At 45.5% G+C, this 16,493-nt stretch overlaps 1 protein-coding gene across 1 annotated transcript in view; it reads right to left on the minus strand.

Annotated features, from left to right (window-relative positions):
- Positions 1 to 16,493, minus strand: part of POLD4 (DNA polymerase delta 4, accessory subunit) — a 293,308-nt gene that overhangs the window by 133,727 nt on the left and 143,088 nt on the right. Inside the window, exon 3 of the mRNA XM_069628951.1 lies at positions 13,869 to 13,976. Coding sequence (XP_069485052.1) covers positions 13,869 to 13,976 — 108 coding nt within the window. The remainder of the gene's footprint in view (positions 1 to 13,868; positions 13,977 to 16,493) is intronic.

Genomic DNA, 16,493 nt, shown 5'->3' on the forward strand with positions numbered 1-16,493 from the left:
AACCGAAGTGGTGACCAGGAATGTGTCCCACTTCCGGAAGCAATGTGGCAAGAACAACCAGAACATCCCGAGAGAGAGCGTAATCTACCGGCGCAGACTGAGGCAGTGGAATAGATGGCGGAGGACCCCTCATCTCAGGTGACGAGAGAACCGACTCCTCAAATGGAGAATATAATGTCAAGCCCTCCGAGGACAGAAGAAACAGAAAGAGCACATCCTCGCTACCAACTGAGAAAGAGGCCAAAACCATCCTCCCGTCTCCACGGATACATCCTGCAAGGGATATACTGTAGAAGGAGCGGGACAGAGCCACACCTTTGAAGGGACTACTTTGAACCATGATAAGTTTCTATATATTTGATACAAGTTGTTCCAGCATTCTAAGTTTGGGAGGAATGTGATGTCACATGCACTACGGGAGACCGGGTTCACGTGACGGGGCGGGGTCTAAAATAAAAGAATCACCGGAACTGCGTCATGAAAGGCAGTCCGGGTTTATGCACCATAGCCGCGTGTATGTCCTTCTTGCTGCTCTCTATACTGAAGGCCCGTGCGGGCCTGCGTATGCTGTGTTGGTCTCCCGCATCACTGGAGACCAGGGGGTATTGATATAGAACATACAGAACCGATGTTGTAGGGAGAGCGGGTATATCCCAGGATGCCAGGAGGGTGCAGGTTGAGTGCGTTGGGCGGCGGGATGGTCCAGCAGCAGTGTCGGCTCCTCTCACCTCACTGGCAGTGTGCGCGAGGCAGTGGAGAGGTTCAGATGTTGCAGGCTCCTCTGAGTCGCTGGCACGGTGCAGGGAGAGCAGAATGCGCTTCCTGGTTCCAGGAGCCAGCAGGATCACTGGGGAAAGCAGGGCTCCTCTGGGGGTACAAATAATGGCTCAGGTGAAGGTCGGAGGGTTAGCTTATTGCAGGGGGTAGTCCTGGGTGCACGTTGTAGTGACTTCGCAGTGGTATGGCACCCCTCCTCCCACAGCACAGGCGCGGGCAGCAGGACCCACAAGGCGGTGTATCTGGCTAGCCTGGGTGATCGTGATGGTCCAGAAGTCACTCAATCCATTCCCGGCTCCATTCGGGCAGGTGGTACCGGAGAGACCTCAGGAGGGTGTTGGGGGAAAACCCTTATGTCCGCGGCATGACGAGAGCGGCGTCTGGCCAAGGAACGGCTTGCCGCGGCAGTTAGTGTCCAGACCAGCACCAGGCACGGGCCACTGTGGTGCCTACTGGGTCGATAGGCGTCAGGAGGAGGGAGTAATGAGGTGAGATGTAAATTGGGAGGTTGGTGAAGCTAGTAGGTGAGGAGGAGAAACATCAGGAAGCAAGGAAAGAGGATTGGAGTAGGAGTCAGGTTTGGACCTGGAGAGTTGGTGGGCAGAAAAGAGGCCCAGGGTGCAGAAAAGGTGAATGAAGGCCAGGTGGAGGTATGAGCATGTGGTAAACCATTGTGGAGGTGAAGGTGGAGGCTAGGTGAAAGAAGGTAGTAGGCAAGGGGCAAGTGCAGGTAATCTAACGTGGAAAAAATATCAAAATAGTTGTCTTTTTAATTGTATTTTATCAATTAATAAAAGCTGCATATTAATGTTGCGCCAAGTTGCTTAGAAAATCATGAATTAATGGTACACATGTTAGAACATTAACATGTTCGCAAAAATGAAAACAATACGTGAGTTGAATATGGATGGTGAGGGGATACATTTTGGCCATAGATTGTTGAAAAACTATTATTGCCCTCTCCATTACCTCTCCTTAAAAAACAGCCCTATATGTTTTGTTATTCTATTGCATCTCCAACAGAGTCTTTTAGGCCCAGATTGAGCATTTTTACAGGTGTTCACTAGATCCGATAGACAATCTTCTATTGGCACATACAGTGTTGCAGGTGATCTCATACTTTACGGACATCCCCCAACCACTTAGCCCAGTTGCCCCTGTGAATGTCTGTTTGCAGCTCCTCTGTCCAATTTAATGAAATCTTCATGAACAGCTTTATTTTTGCTCGTAGTGTATCTGGGTCTTTAATCCCATTGCTGATCTTGCTAGGCCAAGTGAGAATTTAGTCAGGTGGATTATATCCCATGCATTGCATTTCATTTACTCCATTGTCTCTGTCCACAATTTCACAGTGCTGCAAATAATTCTAAATCTCTGAGGCTGGAGGCCAAACTCCTTGACTTATTAGTAGCAAGATAACACAGAGCACCACAGGTTCGATCCCCGGGTCCGCGCTTAGAAACCTCTGGGTATTAAGCATGTTCTAAATAACATATATCATATCTCTGGGGTCCTGAATTATTTCCACATGTTTGGTTCTGCACTCAGCCCAATTCACTCCTTTTTCACCACCTGGATGTTTGGCTTGTTCTACAGAAAGGCTCCCGATCACTTTTGTATCTCCCATCCTTCTTACTTCACTACTGACCACAAGACATCTATTCTGATGCATAGGTTCACTGGTTGTTTGGCTAACTCATTGCAGCGTCACTAAAGCATGGCCGGTCTTGCATTTCCCTCCTTGTGCATTGCTCTTCTAAGTTGAGGACACAGTTGAGGTCTGTATTGTGGCCCTTTCCAGTTTCTAAGTGCATTGTTCCAAGACTCTAGACCGATAATAGTCATACATGCTTATTTCTTTCCATCACAAAATCCAAGATACTCTTGTCTACCCTCCAAAAACGTTGTCTTTGGTGTCAGAATGTGCACATCCGAAAGGGTATAGAGAATCTTTGGTAATAGCATCATTTATCATGCATTGACATCCCCATTGCTATTCCCATAGATCCCCAACTTCAAGGGTAACCATTCTTCCATATCATTTTTTATTGCGGTCAGTATGGGTCCAAGTTTAAGGACTACATTCTCTGCATTCTTTCAGGAAGGAAATTCAAAGATAAGTGGTTGTGTCTGTAGATTCGTGCAATTCAAGTGGATCTATTATCCATTCATGCAGGGTCGGTTTCATGTACATTAAAATCAATTTCCCTCCAATTTATTTTGTATCATAAACCCTCCAATAAGTCACATTCAACTCAAAGTTGGAAAGAAAGTCCCTTATGGCTGGTCCAAGGACAAGAGCATATCATCAGCACACAACAATGAATACAGTTTGACTGTGCTAGCAACAGCAGCATCCAGCGTGAGACTAGAAGGCCAGGCACCAGGTAAAATAGGAGGGGAGTCACAGTGAATCCCTGTTTTGTCCTGCAGCATAACTGGGTGGGTTTTGTACTAAGCCCATCTCTACTTGATAAAGCCTGTTTGGTCGTTATGCCCCAATTTAGGCATTAGCTCTTCCACTATCCCCATGACTATCTTCATGGGAATCTTAGTATCCACATTTATGAGGAACAAAAGTCTATAGTAACTGCACATTTGCAAGTCCTTGCCTGGCCTCTGGATAACACGAGACAGACCCCTTAAAGGTTTTGCAGGACTTCTTATCCTCAATTGCTCTGTTGTAGAGTGAGCAGATAGCTGTTACTATCACTTTTTAGTCATAGAATTTAATTGGGAGGCCATCCAGCCTGGGGTTCTGCCCTCCCTCATTGCTTACATTTGGCCGTCATGATGAGTTGGCCGGCGCGGAAATAACGCGCTGGTATTAACGTTTGCTGGCATGTTTGTCGGTGTGGTGGCTGAATTACCTCCAGCTAACAGCTGGAGGTAATTCAGGCACCTCATCGTCAAAATATAGCCAGTATTACCGGTGCTGGGAATACTGGCAAATGCCCTTGTGCAGTCCAATGCGACTACATGGAATGGGGATTTACCTCTGTCACCGGCCCTCATAATCCGGCGAAAATACAGCCGGACAGAGTGCTGGTTATGGTATTACCGTTTGCTGGCATCCTGGCGGAATTGCCACCAGAATACCGGCAAACTTGTAATGAGGGCCATTAACTCTTATTTTTCCTTTGGTTATCTCGGCATCCAGCCTCACGCACTACTGACGTGAAAATGAAGGAGTGGTGAGATATCATAAGTATTCTTCTATTTCTGGTTCACTCGTTTTGAATTCTGTCATGCAGATATCTTTGCCATTTCTCTATTCTTACTTCACAGGAGTAATCCAGGACTTTAGCTTGTAAGCAAGTAGGTGGCCCTATTTATCACCCTTGTTCAACTAGCATTCCTTCATAAAAATTGCTTTCTCAGTGTGACTCCTATATATTTCATATTGTTTCTGTAATAGCTCCATGTTTTGGTTTAAACTGTCACCCCTCTGCCAGTAGTTTCTTTCCAGGGTCTTCAATTCAGCCTCAAGGCAATGTAACAGCTCTTCCCTTTCCTTATTATAGATTTGGCAAATGAAGCTTCTTCTAACCTATTCCTTCAGTGTTCACCATGCAATGTGTTCGTCTTCCACACTGATCCTGTTTGTTTTCATGAACAAGGTAATATCTTTCCCTATCACATCCCTCACTTTGTCATCCTTCAGAACCAGTGGCATCGAGTTACCATTGTGACCTTGACTTGACGGTAAGATAGCTCAGCAGGTTGAGCGCTTGCTGCTGTGATCTGAGCGTGATCTGCAGGTCGCAGGTTCGAATCCCGGCAAGGCCAACTCAGCCTTACATCCTTCCGAGGTCGATAAATGAGTACCAATTTCGGTTGGGTGATATTGTATGTAAATATGTGCTCTGTAAAGCGCTTTGGATTAAGGCTCTATATAAATAACACATCATTATCATTCTCTGGGTCACTTAGTGTCACATTCAGTTGAATCAGCGAATGGTCTGACATTTGTATATTTCTTATACTCAATTCCTGAGAGCACTGTAGCATATCACATTGGAATAGACTACGTCAGAATACATATCTTGAGACGAGGGGTAGAACAGACAGTCTTAATCAGTTGGATGGTGCAGGCACCAGGTATCCGTCAGGGCGATTTCCTCCTGTAGTTTCTGCAATGCTACTTGGTATTTTTTCCACACACACCAGGGAAGTTCAGTTGATCCAGATGTTGGGCGCTATATTAAATCACTGCCTACAACAATACAGTTGGTATCTATGAGTGACAGTTAATTTCGTTTTGTGCAGATTGACTAAGGTTTGCTTTGCAGGTAAACATTTTCCAAGATGATTTCCATATTGTTTACAAAGATCCTAACTACGAGGGACGAGTCTGCTCTCTGCATCCTTTAGCACCTCCAATGACCTATTTTGTGGATAAGTATTCTTTGCTGTGAAGGGGGTGTGGTATTTCTCCCCCCCCCCCCCCTGCTCAGTCTCAGGGCAATATTGCGGCTTCCTCATCGGGCAGGTGAGTCTCCTATAATAGGACTATGTGCACATTCATACCCTTTGAACAGTCCTCCTTATAATCACACCCTTTGAACAGTCCTCCTTATAATCACAGTGTTAACTCAATTTGAGTTGCAGGAGAAAATGTTCAATTTCTGCATCTTTGTGGTTTTTATAGTTTTCCTCCACCGCTCCTTGTTCAAAACCAGGCTCTCTACGAGGGGGGAGAACTATAATACAACTAAATGTTGGGATGCTTAATACTACACATTGCCTTAAACCCCCTAACCCCCCCACCCCCCTCCCCCCAAGGTTAATTCTGACACCCAGAATCCAAACACTGTGATGAAGTCCACTACCCGATTATGGGAGCAGATAGTAGTGGGGCGTCCAAGGGGCCAGGTACTGCCCCAAGCAAGAGGATGATAGGGCCAGGGTTGGTAGGAGGAGAATCTCCCGGAAACTCCCACTTAACCAACATCATAGTGCAGGCGACAGTCACTTGAAAGGCAACAACAGAATTGGCCTTTTAAAGCACATCCAGAGACAACCTTCCTTCAGGTCAGCAACTCACCTATTCCAGCAGCCCGGGGCCATTACATGGTCACTTACGTTTAGGAAGGCTATACCAGCAACTGTGCCCCTTTACGATACTGCGGCTCCCAAAAATTCCCAGGATTCAGAATGTTCTCAGACAAACACTGGAAACCATGCACAATGAATTACTATTTCATGTTGGCACCCCAACATATAGCTGGGGCTTATTGCAAATTCCTGTACCATCTCACAGAGCATGTTCATGCAGGACCACAGACGGTTTTCAACAATGCTGTTGATGCTCACTCCATGAGTGCTGCAGAGACAGAGGCAATGGGAGGGGTTCAAGCACGTAAGCAGGGCATGTCAGGAGCACAGCAGACCACAACAAAGTCACATAAAATCCAAGATGGCGGCCCAGCCATTCAAAGACTTGGTCTGCCTTCTCAGTTAGTTATGGAGCCTGGATGAACCTACTAACTCCAACCAATGCCAGTTCTTCACCAATTTACCAACACAGGTGCAAACCCTCACAGGGATGTCAGCTAAGAGGGAAGGTAAAAGGTCTATAAGGCTCTCACTCAGAAGGTGTGGATGGTCAGAGGAGGTGCTATTGACAAGAGTTTGGAGACGGTTAGAGAGAAGGAGCTAAGCATTATGGTATAGTCTGGCGAGGAAGAGCTTGGAGAGGTTGGGACAGAGGAGAAATGTGGAGAGAAGGTTAAAAAAGGCAGAGGGAGAACATTAGGAGTAGGGGAAAGAGAGAATCAAGGAGGAGGGTGGTAAACCTCAGGATGATGTGGATGGAAATGTTAAGGAGGTTTTAAAATATCAGGAGGAGTTTGGTAAACATCCGAACAAGGTGGGCAGAAATGTTAAGAAGGAGACTGCTGGTCATGAGGAGGAGGTGGCGAAAAAAGACAAGGAGGGTGTTGGTTGGCACGAGGAGCTACAGAAAAGAAGGAGGTTACTGGAGATCACGAGGAGGTAGTAACAACAGAAAAGGGAAAGGTTGGTGAACATCAGGTGGAAGCGCTGAGAAGATGATGAGGAGTAGGTGGTACAGAACAATCAGGGGGAGGGTGGCGAACCTCAGCAAGAGGTGAGAGATGAGTACTATAATGAGATCAGCAAGTATCACAAAAAGGTGGTTAGACAAGGAAGAGGGATGTGAACCTCAGGAGGAGCAGTAGGGGAAGGTAAAGAGGTCAGAGAAGTGCAGGCTGAATAAAGAAAAAGACAGCTCAGGAATTTTAAGGGTTGAGTTGGGCCCAAAGCAGGGCGTAGTAGTAACAAGCCTATTCTGCACGTGTTGGATCCACAGTGGGAGGAGTAACAAAGGCATGGCACTGTGGTCAGGAGGGCAAAGACCAGAGTAGAGAGGTGTCCAGGACGAGAGACCCTCAGAGGCTTAGAGATCAAGAACCCAGTGTGAGGTGCAGTGGGCACAGTAAGAATAATTCAGGCTCCTCTGCTCTTCTGCACACTCACGGAGAAGCTCCTACTGATTCCCCGGGGTCTAAAAGCAACACCTGAGCCCCTAGGAGGCTATCTGAGAAACAATGACCCAAACCAGGTATTGGAACCCGAGACTGGTAATAAGGAGACGAGAGAGGGAAACCTTCAACCTACATAAATCACCAATCTCAGAAAAAGGAGCATCTTGGGACGTGTAGACTCAGAGCACAATGGGATTGATATCTGGAGTTAACATTATTGGATAAGAAATGGGCTTGAATATATTGGCACATGTTTGCTGTTTTGTTAAAATCATGTCATAAACGTATTCAATCGAAAGTCCTCAGCAGAGCATAGTTGCAACCATTGAGAGCGAAATAATGTACTGCTGAGGGTGAGATACGGTGCCTCATTACAAGTTTGGTAGTATTTCTGTGGTACATCTGCCAAAATACCACTAAACGGATTTTAAGAACACCACCCGGTATTTCAAGGACCGCAAAGCCCACGAAAAAGGGAAGACCACCTTCAAACGCTCATCCACCTTTGGTGATTCTGAGATATTAAGTACTGTTGATTTCGTAAAATTAATTTTAAAGCCCGAAACCGCATGAAAACGTTCCAACGACGAAACAACGTGCGGTAACGTAACCCTGGAATCTTGCATATGAAACAGGAGGTCGTCCGCGTACAATGGCAGTTTGTGTTGATACCCCACTATGTCCAACCCTCGAATATCTTCAGATAAGTGCACCATAGACAGAGCGAATAGTAGTGGGGACAGCAGGCACCCCTGACTGATTCCCCTGTGCAAGTGCACCGGATTCTAAAGAATCCCATTCACCTTAATCCACGTAAATGGTAACACAAAATTGGCAAGTACCAACCTGAGAAACCATGAACCTAATCCAAACCCATCCAAGACCCTTGACAGACAGTCCAATCAATGCGATCAAAAGCTTTCTCAGCGTCAACGGAAGGCAGAGCCATGGCACGTTTATATTTCCGTGCCCAGGCCGATACATACGATATGTCGAATGTTATCATACGCCTGATGTCCCGGTACAAAACCTGTCTGGTCTACTGTTACCAGCTCTGGCAGAACTACACCTAACCATGTAGCTAAGGTTTTCAAATATATACAAAAATCATAATGAAGAACAGTGATCGGTCGAAAAGATGAACATAGGGCGGGGTTTGGTTTAGTGAGCAAAGTAAGCATTGATTCCCCCATAGTAGGTGTAATAGATCCCATCCAAAAGAATTAAATAAGTCAGCCATGCGAGGAGAAAGAACCGCTGAGAATGTTTTATAAAAAGTGTCAGTAAAGCCATCTGGCCCTGGTGCTTTATTGCGTGGAAGAAAACAAATAGTGTCAGCGACTCTTCTGCCGTTATGGGCGCCTCCAGAGAGTGCCTCTGATCCATCGAAATATGGGGAAGCCGTGTTTCGCGAATGAATGCCTCCTGTAGTGAGCCGCTAAGGGAGTCCGCCACAAACAGCTCAGTACAATATTGGATAGAATACGTATTTTCTAGGGTTCAGTATTATGCAATGTTACTCCACTATCTCCCAGTGCCCGTATGGTAGTGCTATTCTTCTGGGCTTGGAGTTTATAGGCTAAAATCCGACATGCTTTATTAGATGTGCTATAATATAAGTGTTTAGTCCAAAGCATTTCGAGAGAGAGGAGTGGTGTTCGGTTGGCAGCTTCATCTCAGTACACACCGTGCACTGAGCTTAGGTGAGAGTTTCAGAGCGATGTCAGTCCTCGTGTGTTGTTAGTGCGTTTTATGTGTTGTTGCAGTGTGGTGAAGTGAATGCGGCTTGTGGTGTGAGAGGTGGTTGTGTTAGTTTTGTGAGTGAGTTAAGTATGCAGAAAATTTTAGCTTTTTTGGTTAGTGGGTTATATGTTATGCAGCTAATCTTCACAGTGTGGCTGAATGCCTAGCTTTCGGGAGCCCTGCATGGTGAGAAAACAGCTAGATTTGCGAGTCCCGTACAGTGGGAGAGAGGCCCAAGCCCAATAGGGAAATTGGGTATAATACCATATTTCTCTGGATTTGAGGAACAGTTGAGTAGTTCAGTGCAATCTTAAAACACAGCTAGATTAGTGGGTCCGTCCTGTATAGGGAGAGAGAGGCCTTAGCCTGACAGAAATTTTGGTTTTTTTAGTGCGACACACTCCCTGTTCTATTCTAATGAACTCTGTATAGTGTTGTATTCTAATGCCTTTAACTCAGCCCTGGCTACTAGAAGCTGTCTATACGTTTTTCTGGCTCCATCACGATTATATTGAGATTCTCATTCGACCACTGTTCCTTCAGCTTGGACTCGCTGTGCAGAAAGATTCTTCTTCCGAGCCAAGGACATACTAATCAACGTAGGTTTAAGAGCCTCCCATACCCCAGAGATCAAAACCTCGCCTGTGATATTCTCCTGAAAATACTGTGTGATCCTATCCATAATGTCGGAGCATGCGACTAGGTCTGTCAGCAGCGAGTCAATCGACTTCCACTCCATGGACTTTCGACCCCCCAAGCCATATCCATCTACGTGTAAGGTAATGGGAGAATGGTCTGACACCAGTGCTACCTCTATAGTGGCCGACGAGATCTCTGTTAATAAAGAATGAGACACCAAAAAGTCACCAATTCTAGAATAGGTACGCTGACCGTGCGAGAAATGAGCATAATCACGATGCCGAGGGTGGAGATATCACCACGCATCAATCAAGTGCATGTCAGCTACAGCCTGTTTAAGAGGGACAGCTCTAGTTGCCTCCATTGGGACCCCCAGAGCCAGACCTATCCCAATTGCCATCCAACACTATGTTAAAATTTCCACCTACCAGCAGCTCCCCCCGTTTGGAATTGCGCAGTACGAGGAAACAAGTGAGCATAAAACAGATCCTGTTGCTGGTTAGGACCATACAGAGACACTACAGTGAGATATTTTCCTGCAATGTGCACATTCACCCCAATATATCGACCCTGGACATCTCTTACCACTTTCCCTTGGTCAAAATGCTGATATTTAGCCATCAGGATTGCAACTACTGCTTTCTTAACTGACGAAGAGGCAAAATACTGAGGAGGAAACCAGAAAAACCTCATCCTTGCCCCATTTCGCTGAAAAAGAGGAGTCTCTTGGAGCAGGGCAATAGCAGCCTTAAGGCCTATTAATTTGGGGAGTACGCTTTTTCTCTTTCTCGGGGAGTTTAGACATAATTGTTTAGGTAATCCCTAGGCTCTACAACTATCCAAGCCCATCCCGCAGAATCTTCTTCCCCCAAACAACAAATACTACAGCCCTTCATTGACCTCTTACTTCAGAGGAATATCGCTCAACATTCCATCCCACTGCTGTATAGCACCTCCCACAATGATATTGGATGCAAAACATAAAAATGAAAAGAAAAAAGAACACAAAAATCAAAACAACCCGGTGTGGGGTAAACATCAAGCAAACTGCCTGAAAGAGGGCCTTTGCTCCTAATGCCCCTATAATTATGAATGACTGCTGATTATACAGGTGAATACAGCCTCACCACCCGCCACCAACAACTTTCAACCACCTACAGAACATCAACATCTGAAATCGAACAGGAGACTACAAGGGAGCCGAAACCAACTCAGTTCGCCAACAAAACTGCTCAATCGGGTGCCTCAGCATCTCTGCTCCTCTCTCTTTATCCATAAAGGGCCTTCTGTGCTCCCAACATCTGCTGTTTCTTGACTTTGATTGAGACCATGGGGCCGCCGAAGTCTCCGAAGTACTCTCCTCCGACAAGTGTATATCCACTTCAGGGATCTTTAGAGTTTCCACCGCAGCACCATGAGATGTGAATTGATGTTGGGTACCATCCATTTGGAACATGATTCGAAATGGGTAACCCCACTTATAGTGGACACCCTTATCAGTTAGCCAATTAGTCAGTGGTCTCATCAATCTGCGCCGCTGAATCGTGCTCTGGGAAAGATCTTGAAACAGCTGAAGAGTTGATCCCTTGAAGAGCAGATTCTCCCGTGCTCTAGCCTTCTGAAAAATGAGGTCCTTAGTCTTGAAAAAACGGACTCTCACCAAAACTTCTGGGAGTAGATTCTGTCTCATCTGGAAATTGGAGAACACCCTATGTGTGCGATTTAGAGTGAGATCCACTATCTCCCAGTATCTCCTGGAACAACCCTCTGACATATTTCTCCAGGTCTTGGTGCTGACCGTCCCTTGGGATCCCCCTGATTCAAACATTATTTCTGCAGGAGCGGTTTTCGGCGTCTTCCTGCTTTTCTTCCGCCATACGCCGCTAGGACTCAAGTTATGCCACCCTTTATCCTAGCTGATCATGTGAGGGTGTGTGATCACAAAAGGCAGATTCCACATCACCAAGTTTGGACTCATTCTGTTGCACTGTGTGGGTTAGTTCTTGAAAAGAGCTCTTTAAGTCCTTTGCCGTCGTCGCCATCTCCTTCTGCAGGGATTGGAATAGGCACATGTCGTCACCCTTAGTGGAGGGTTGAGTCTTCTCTTCCAACACCCGCAATGACTCTGAAGCAGGCTTTGGGTGTGGAAGCATGTCTCTGATGGTAGACCCTGATATTTCCGTGGCCTTTCTCGACATAATTCTGCTCATAAATGGGTACTTCCAATTTGAGATGTAAAGAGCTCAGTAACCCAATAGGAGTGAGGATAAGCGTCTGCTCCAAATGACTGACAGTGTTATTGGCATTCCCTAACCGCTCCTGAGGATGAAGCTGCCCCAACCAACAACGGAGTCTCACACACACCGCACTCTGAGCCCCCTCCTGAAAGTCCACTGTAGGGCTTCCTCCCTGCCAAACGCCAGGTGAGCTGTAGTAGCCACAAAGCAGGTGGAGGCGACACCAAACTAACATTCCCAGAGGGGCCCGAGCAACAGGATGGGTTTCAGCAGGCAACTCAACCTGGCAGACGGGTCTCCTGTAATCTGTCAGGCCGGGATACTCTGGTCGTCCAAGTCCGAAAATAAATCAGTTAAAGCACTCCTGCCTCCCCCAGGTCACAGGACCGTCAAGCAAAGCCCCTCCAAACCCCAGCATGAGCCAGTCTGGTTCAGAGCGCTCGTACCTAGTGACCCTCCATATTGGTCTCAAATGTGTCAGGTCCAAACTGTTGTTGCCGGCTCTGGGCCTCACCTACAATATCAGAGGGCTGGCTGCAGGACTCCACTGCCTCCCTGCTGCCATAGGCTGCGATGCTGTGTATTGGAGCCAGTCTCCCAGCTCAGTGGTATGACATGTAGGCTAGGCTCTGCACCTCGACATCTGAGCGTCCTGGTCGCCACAGGGGACACCAGGGCCGGAGGTCAAAAAGAGCTTCATCATATCACGCTAGTGACCACTTGTCTCATAAATGAATAGCAAAAAAGGATACATATTGCAGGGTACATGGAGGGGGTAAACTGTGGCAATGACACCACATGAATGTGGGGCTTTGTAGATATGTCTTAATTCATAAGAGAGTCATGGTCCTGAAAAGACCAACACACCCTCTCACCTCAATTGAAAAGGAAAAAACACAGGCAAAAACACTGCTTCTCCTAACAATGCCAGGGAGGCAGCTAAGCCATTCCATTACTGCTGCCAAACCTCCCTCTTCCCAATCATTTGAAGGACCACTGAGTGCATACCCTGCTTTGAGTTAATCTATTTGTGACCTCAACCTGTGGTCATTGCTTTGCTCGTTTACCCACTGAAGAAAATATGCTTCTTGGCTCACCTCCAAATTAGTCCAGTGATCTTGATGAGAAAAGGGCAATAGTGGCAGTATTTGTACTGGTGCTGGTTCTTTTGGGAACACTAGAAATAATAATGATTCGAAATCTTGGGAAATTGACTGTATACCAGTATACGCAAAGGATACAAATCTAATATTTCTCCATTTTCAGAATGAAGGGATTAATTAACAGTTTGGAACAACCTTCCAGGGGCCAAGATCATCTGAGAGCCCACAGAGAATGGTTAGGTAGCCTGCCATAGATTAGGGAGGGGGTTGGTTATTGACCGAGAACATGTTAATCGTGGGTCTTCAGACCAACTGCATGATATCCACCATGAAGGAGATGGTTTAGAGATATTAAGTATAACCAAGCAATAATTTGGAGATTTCCAACAGTTTACTCTTTTTCAAAAGGTAAATGGTTGCCGGTAAAGTGCTAAGCATGAATCGATATTAAGGCTGGTAAGGAAATCCACCAGTCAAATAGCCTGAATGTCCTACTTAGTGCCAAGCTGGTGTGCCAGTGTTCCAAAGACCACTATAGTCATTACCATGTGAGGATCAGGGATAACTAACGTATTCTGAGCGTTGTACTCTTGGTTAACTACAGTTTAACAAATCATTTCAGCTTTACCGGCTGAGATGTGGTCTAGAGTTTAAAATATCTACTGTGTAACAAACTGGATTGGGTTCTAATCTCAGATTCAACCCCAATATGGGATTGTTGAAACATCCCTGTATCGCCTCGTGGTGGTTACCTTACCTGCCCCCAATATGAATCGCCATGTGAATACTGCACATTTACCACATAAAAGGGACTGCACTGAGCTTCAAAGGGCCATTTCCTCAGTGTTGTTGACACTTACCAGTGCAAGGCCCATATTGCCATTCGAGATCAAAGCTCCTCAGTCTCTCCAGTGCAAGTTCGTCTTCTGGTGTTGACTGCACTGGTGGGGCCAGAAACTGGACACAACCTACAAAGCAATGGAAACCCAAAATAAGCTGTGTAGTGAATGGATGATTACCATAGATGTATACAGTTCAGACTGGTGTTGAGAGGCCATTTGTAAAAAGACTTTAAATACTGTGCACCCATACCCGTTACTCATGAAGCAGCAGAGTCGATTTTCACACTATCATCTGCCTACATGAAAAACTGCTTAATGCATAGAGAATCTATTACTGAGATGTGTGTATACCAAGAAGAAGGTTAACAGCAGCACCTGTTATTTCCAATACTACATTATTGCACAACCTTGATAGCAAGTGCTTTAAAAAAAAAGAAAGCAGAATTTACTCACCATAGGGACTATTGTTCTCCTAGTCCATAATCAACTTTTCTCCAAATTACTAAAACGTTGTCCCTGGCAGAGGGGTTAGGCAAGAGCATGTTGAGCAGCAGCATGAATTTTATAAGCAGCGATGGCGCACATGCAGAGATGCTCTTCCTGCATGGGACCACCCTTGCCCCAACCTTGCCACACATGCCTTTCATGATTCCACCACCTAACCATATGACTGACTGTTGCCCCGCTTTACTGACCTTCCAGAGGTGCAAATCCGGTATGCAGATGTTTGTGCCACCAGCAATCTCAGAAAGGGTTTAGCCTGTCAAATTGCTGGTTCATTCCCAGCGTGAACAGCTTCTTAGATACAATGACTGGGAATGTGATCAATGGTCTGGTTGGCCTTCAAAATGCAATTATCTACCACAGGACTGACTATGCCCCTGTCCCAAACCTGAACATAGACAGACATAGCAAACAGCAGGCTCAGTCAAGATGGATATAAAACTAGCTGTACGTGTGACCTAGTGGCCTATAAAAGAATTAAACCCACCATGACTGACAATACCCCATGCCTTCATGCCGTCCTGAGAGCAGACTGTGCCTATTTCTATCACCTGCCCCCACATAGTTCATAGTGTAACATTCAGACTGCAAGTCGCGGATTCATCCTCTGAAGTGTCCTAGCAGAACAACAAATCAAGAATGCAGGCAAAAGCAGATAGTAAACTCCACAACAAATTAAAATGTCTTGTTTTTTTAAAGCCTTGTTTCTTCGCTGCCTGAAGAATTGATTGGTGGATCACAAAAGCTTGCATATAAGTGACTTTGTTAGCCTAACTGGTTTTTGATTGAACATTATGGGACTAATTCACAGAAGTGTTTTATAATGGTAAGACCCCATTGGAAAACACTCTGTGAATCAGGGCCTATATAAGTACACACATTTCTTTTTTCTTTAGGGTACACACCTCATTCAAAGCAGATACAAATGCTAGAAAACATATTACTAGTAAGACATATTTGTCTTCTGTGGATTGTGAATCTGTTTACATTCACATGCAATGCATAGATCAGCAAGCAGTGTTGGTCCCTTGTGGTGGGTGTGCAGTTGGTATAGTTATAAATAAATGCAAGAGTGCAGATTGATCCACTTGTGAGTCTGCTCTGGTTGGTACATTTATATAATAGCGTTTAGGGAAAGTGTGAATTTAGCTCCAAGTCGACTCTTTACATATTGTGTCTGGGGGAGAATTAGCTAGGAATGAGAATATTGACCCTGTGGCTCGTGTTGAATGTTCTAATGGTGTAGTGGGCAGCTGTTTGTGTGCAAGGGTGTAGCACTTTCTGATGGAACATGCTATCCAATGTGAAGTGCTTGATTTATTAAGGAGACATCTTTCTTATCCTGTTACAAAGAATACAAAAAATGGACTTATTTTACAAATGTCTTATGAAGCCCTCCATATAAGTTGCATATCTGCCTTTTTACGCACAGAAATCTTGTCAATACAGACTTTTTAATACTACCTTACGCAACACTTGAACAGGCTATTTATGGCAGCACCCCCATAAATCATGAAGCTCACTGGTGACAGCCTGGCCAGCAGCAGCTTGCAAATCCACTCTTTACTTTAGCAATCCACACAGTTCCTTGAAAGAAGCAACTGAGATGAGTCCTGGTCCGTTTAATTTCTTTAACACTGTCCTCTTTTAATAATTCTATCAAGATGTGGGTCATATAGACCCACTGCGCTATTGAACATTGATGCAAAAATCTACACCAGGATATTATCGGAGAGAGTAAAGGAGGTACTCCTGGGGATCATAGGGCAAGACCATTCAGGCTTTATAAAAGGGAGGCAAACGTGGGATAACACCAGAAGGGTCATCCATCTACTAGAAAAACTGGAAAGGAGGCAGATTCCGACCACAATATCTCACTAGATGCTGAAAAAGCTTTTGATAGGGTGGAGTGGCCGTATCTGGTTCAGACGATGGCACAAATGGGTTTTGGTCCAAAATATATACAAATGGTCAGAGCAAGCTAGAGCTCCCCACAGATCCGTCTAGCGGTAAACAATCAAATCTCTGCTGCTATAAGTATAGAACGAGGGACGAGACAGGGATGCCGGCTATCTCCTCATATGTATGCAATATATCTAGAGACCCCATTAGCGGCAATAAAACGGAACCAGGCCATTA

The sequence above is a fragment of the Ambystoma mexicanum genome, chromosome 12 (assembly GCF_040938575.1).
Source record: "Ambystoma mexicanum isolate Mex_15411 chromosome 12, UKY_AmexF1_1, whole genome shotgun sequence".
Lineage (NCBI taxonomy): Eukaryota > Metazoa > Chordata > Amphibia > Caudata > Ambystomatidae > Ambystoma > Ambystoma mexicanum.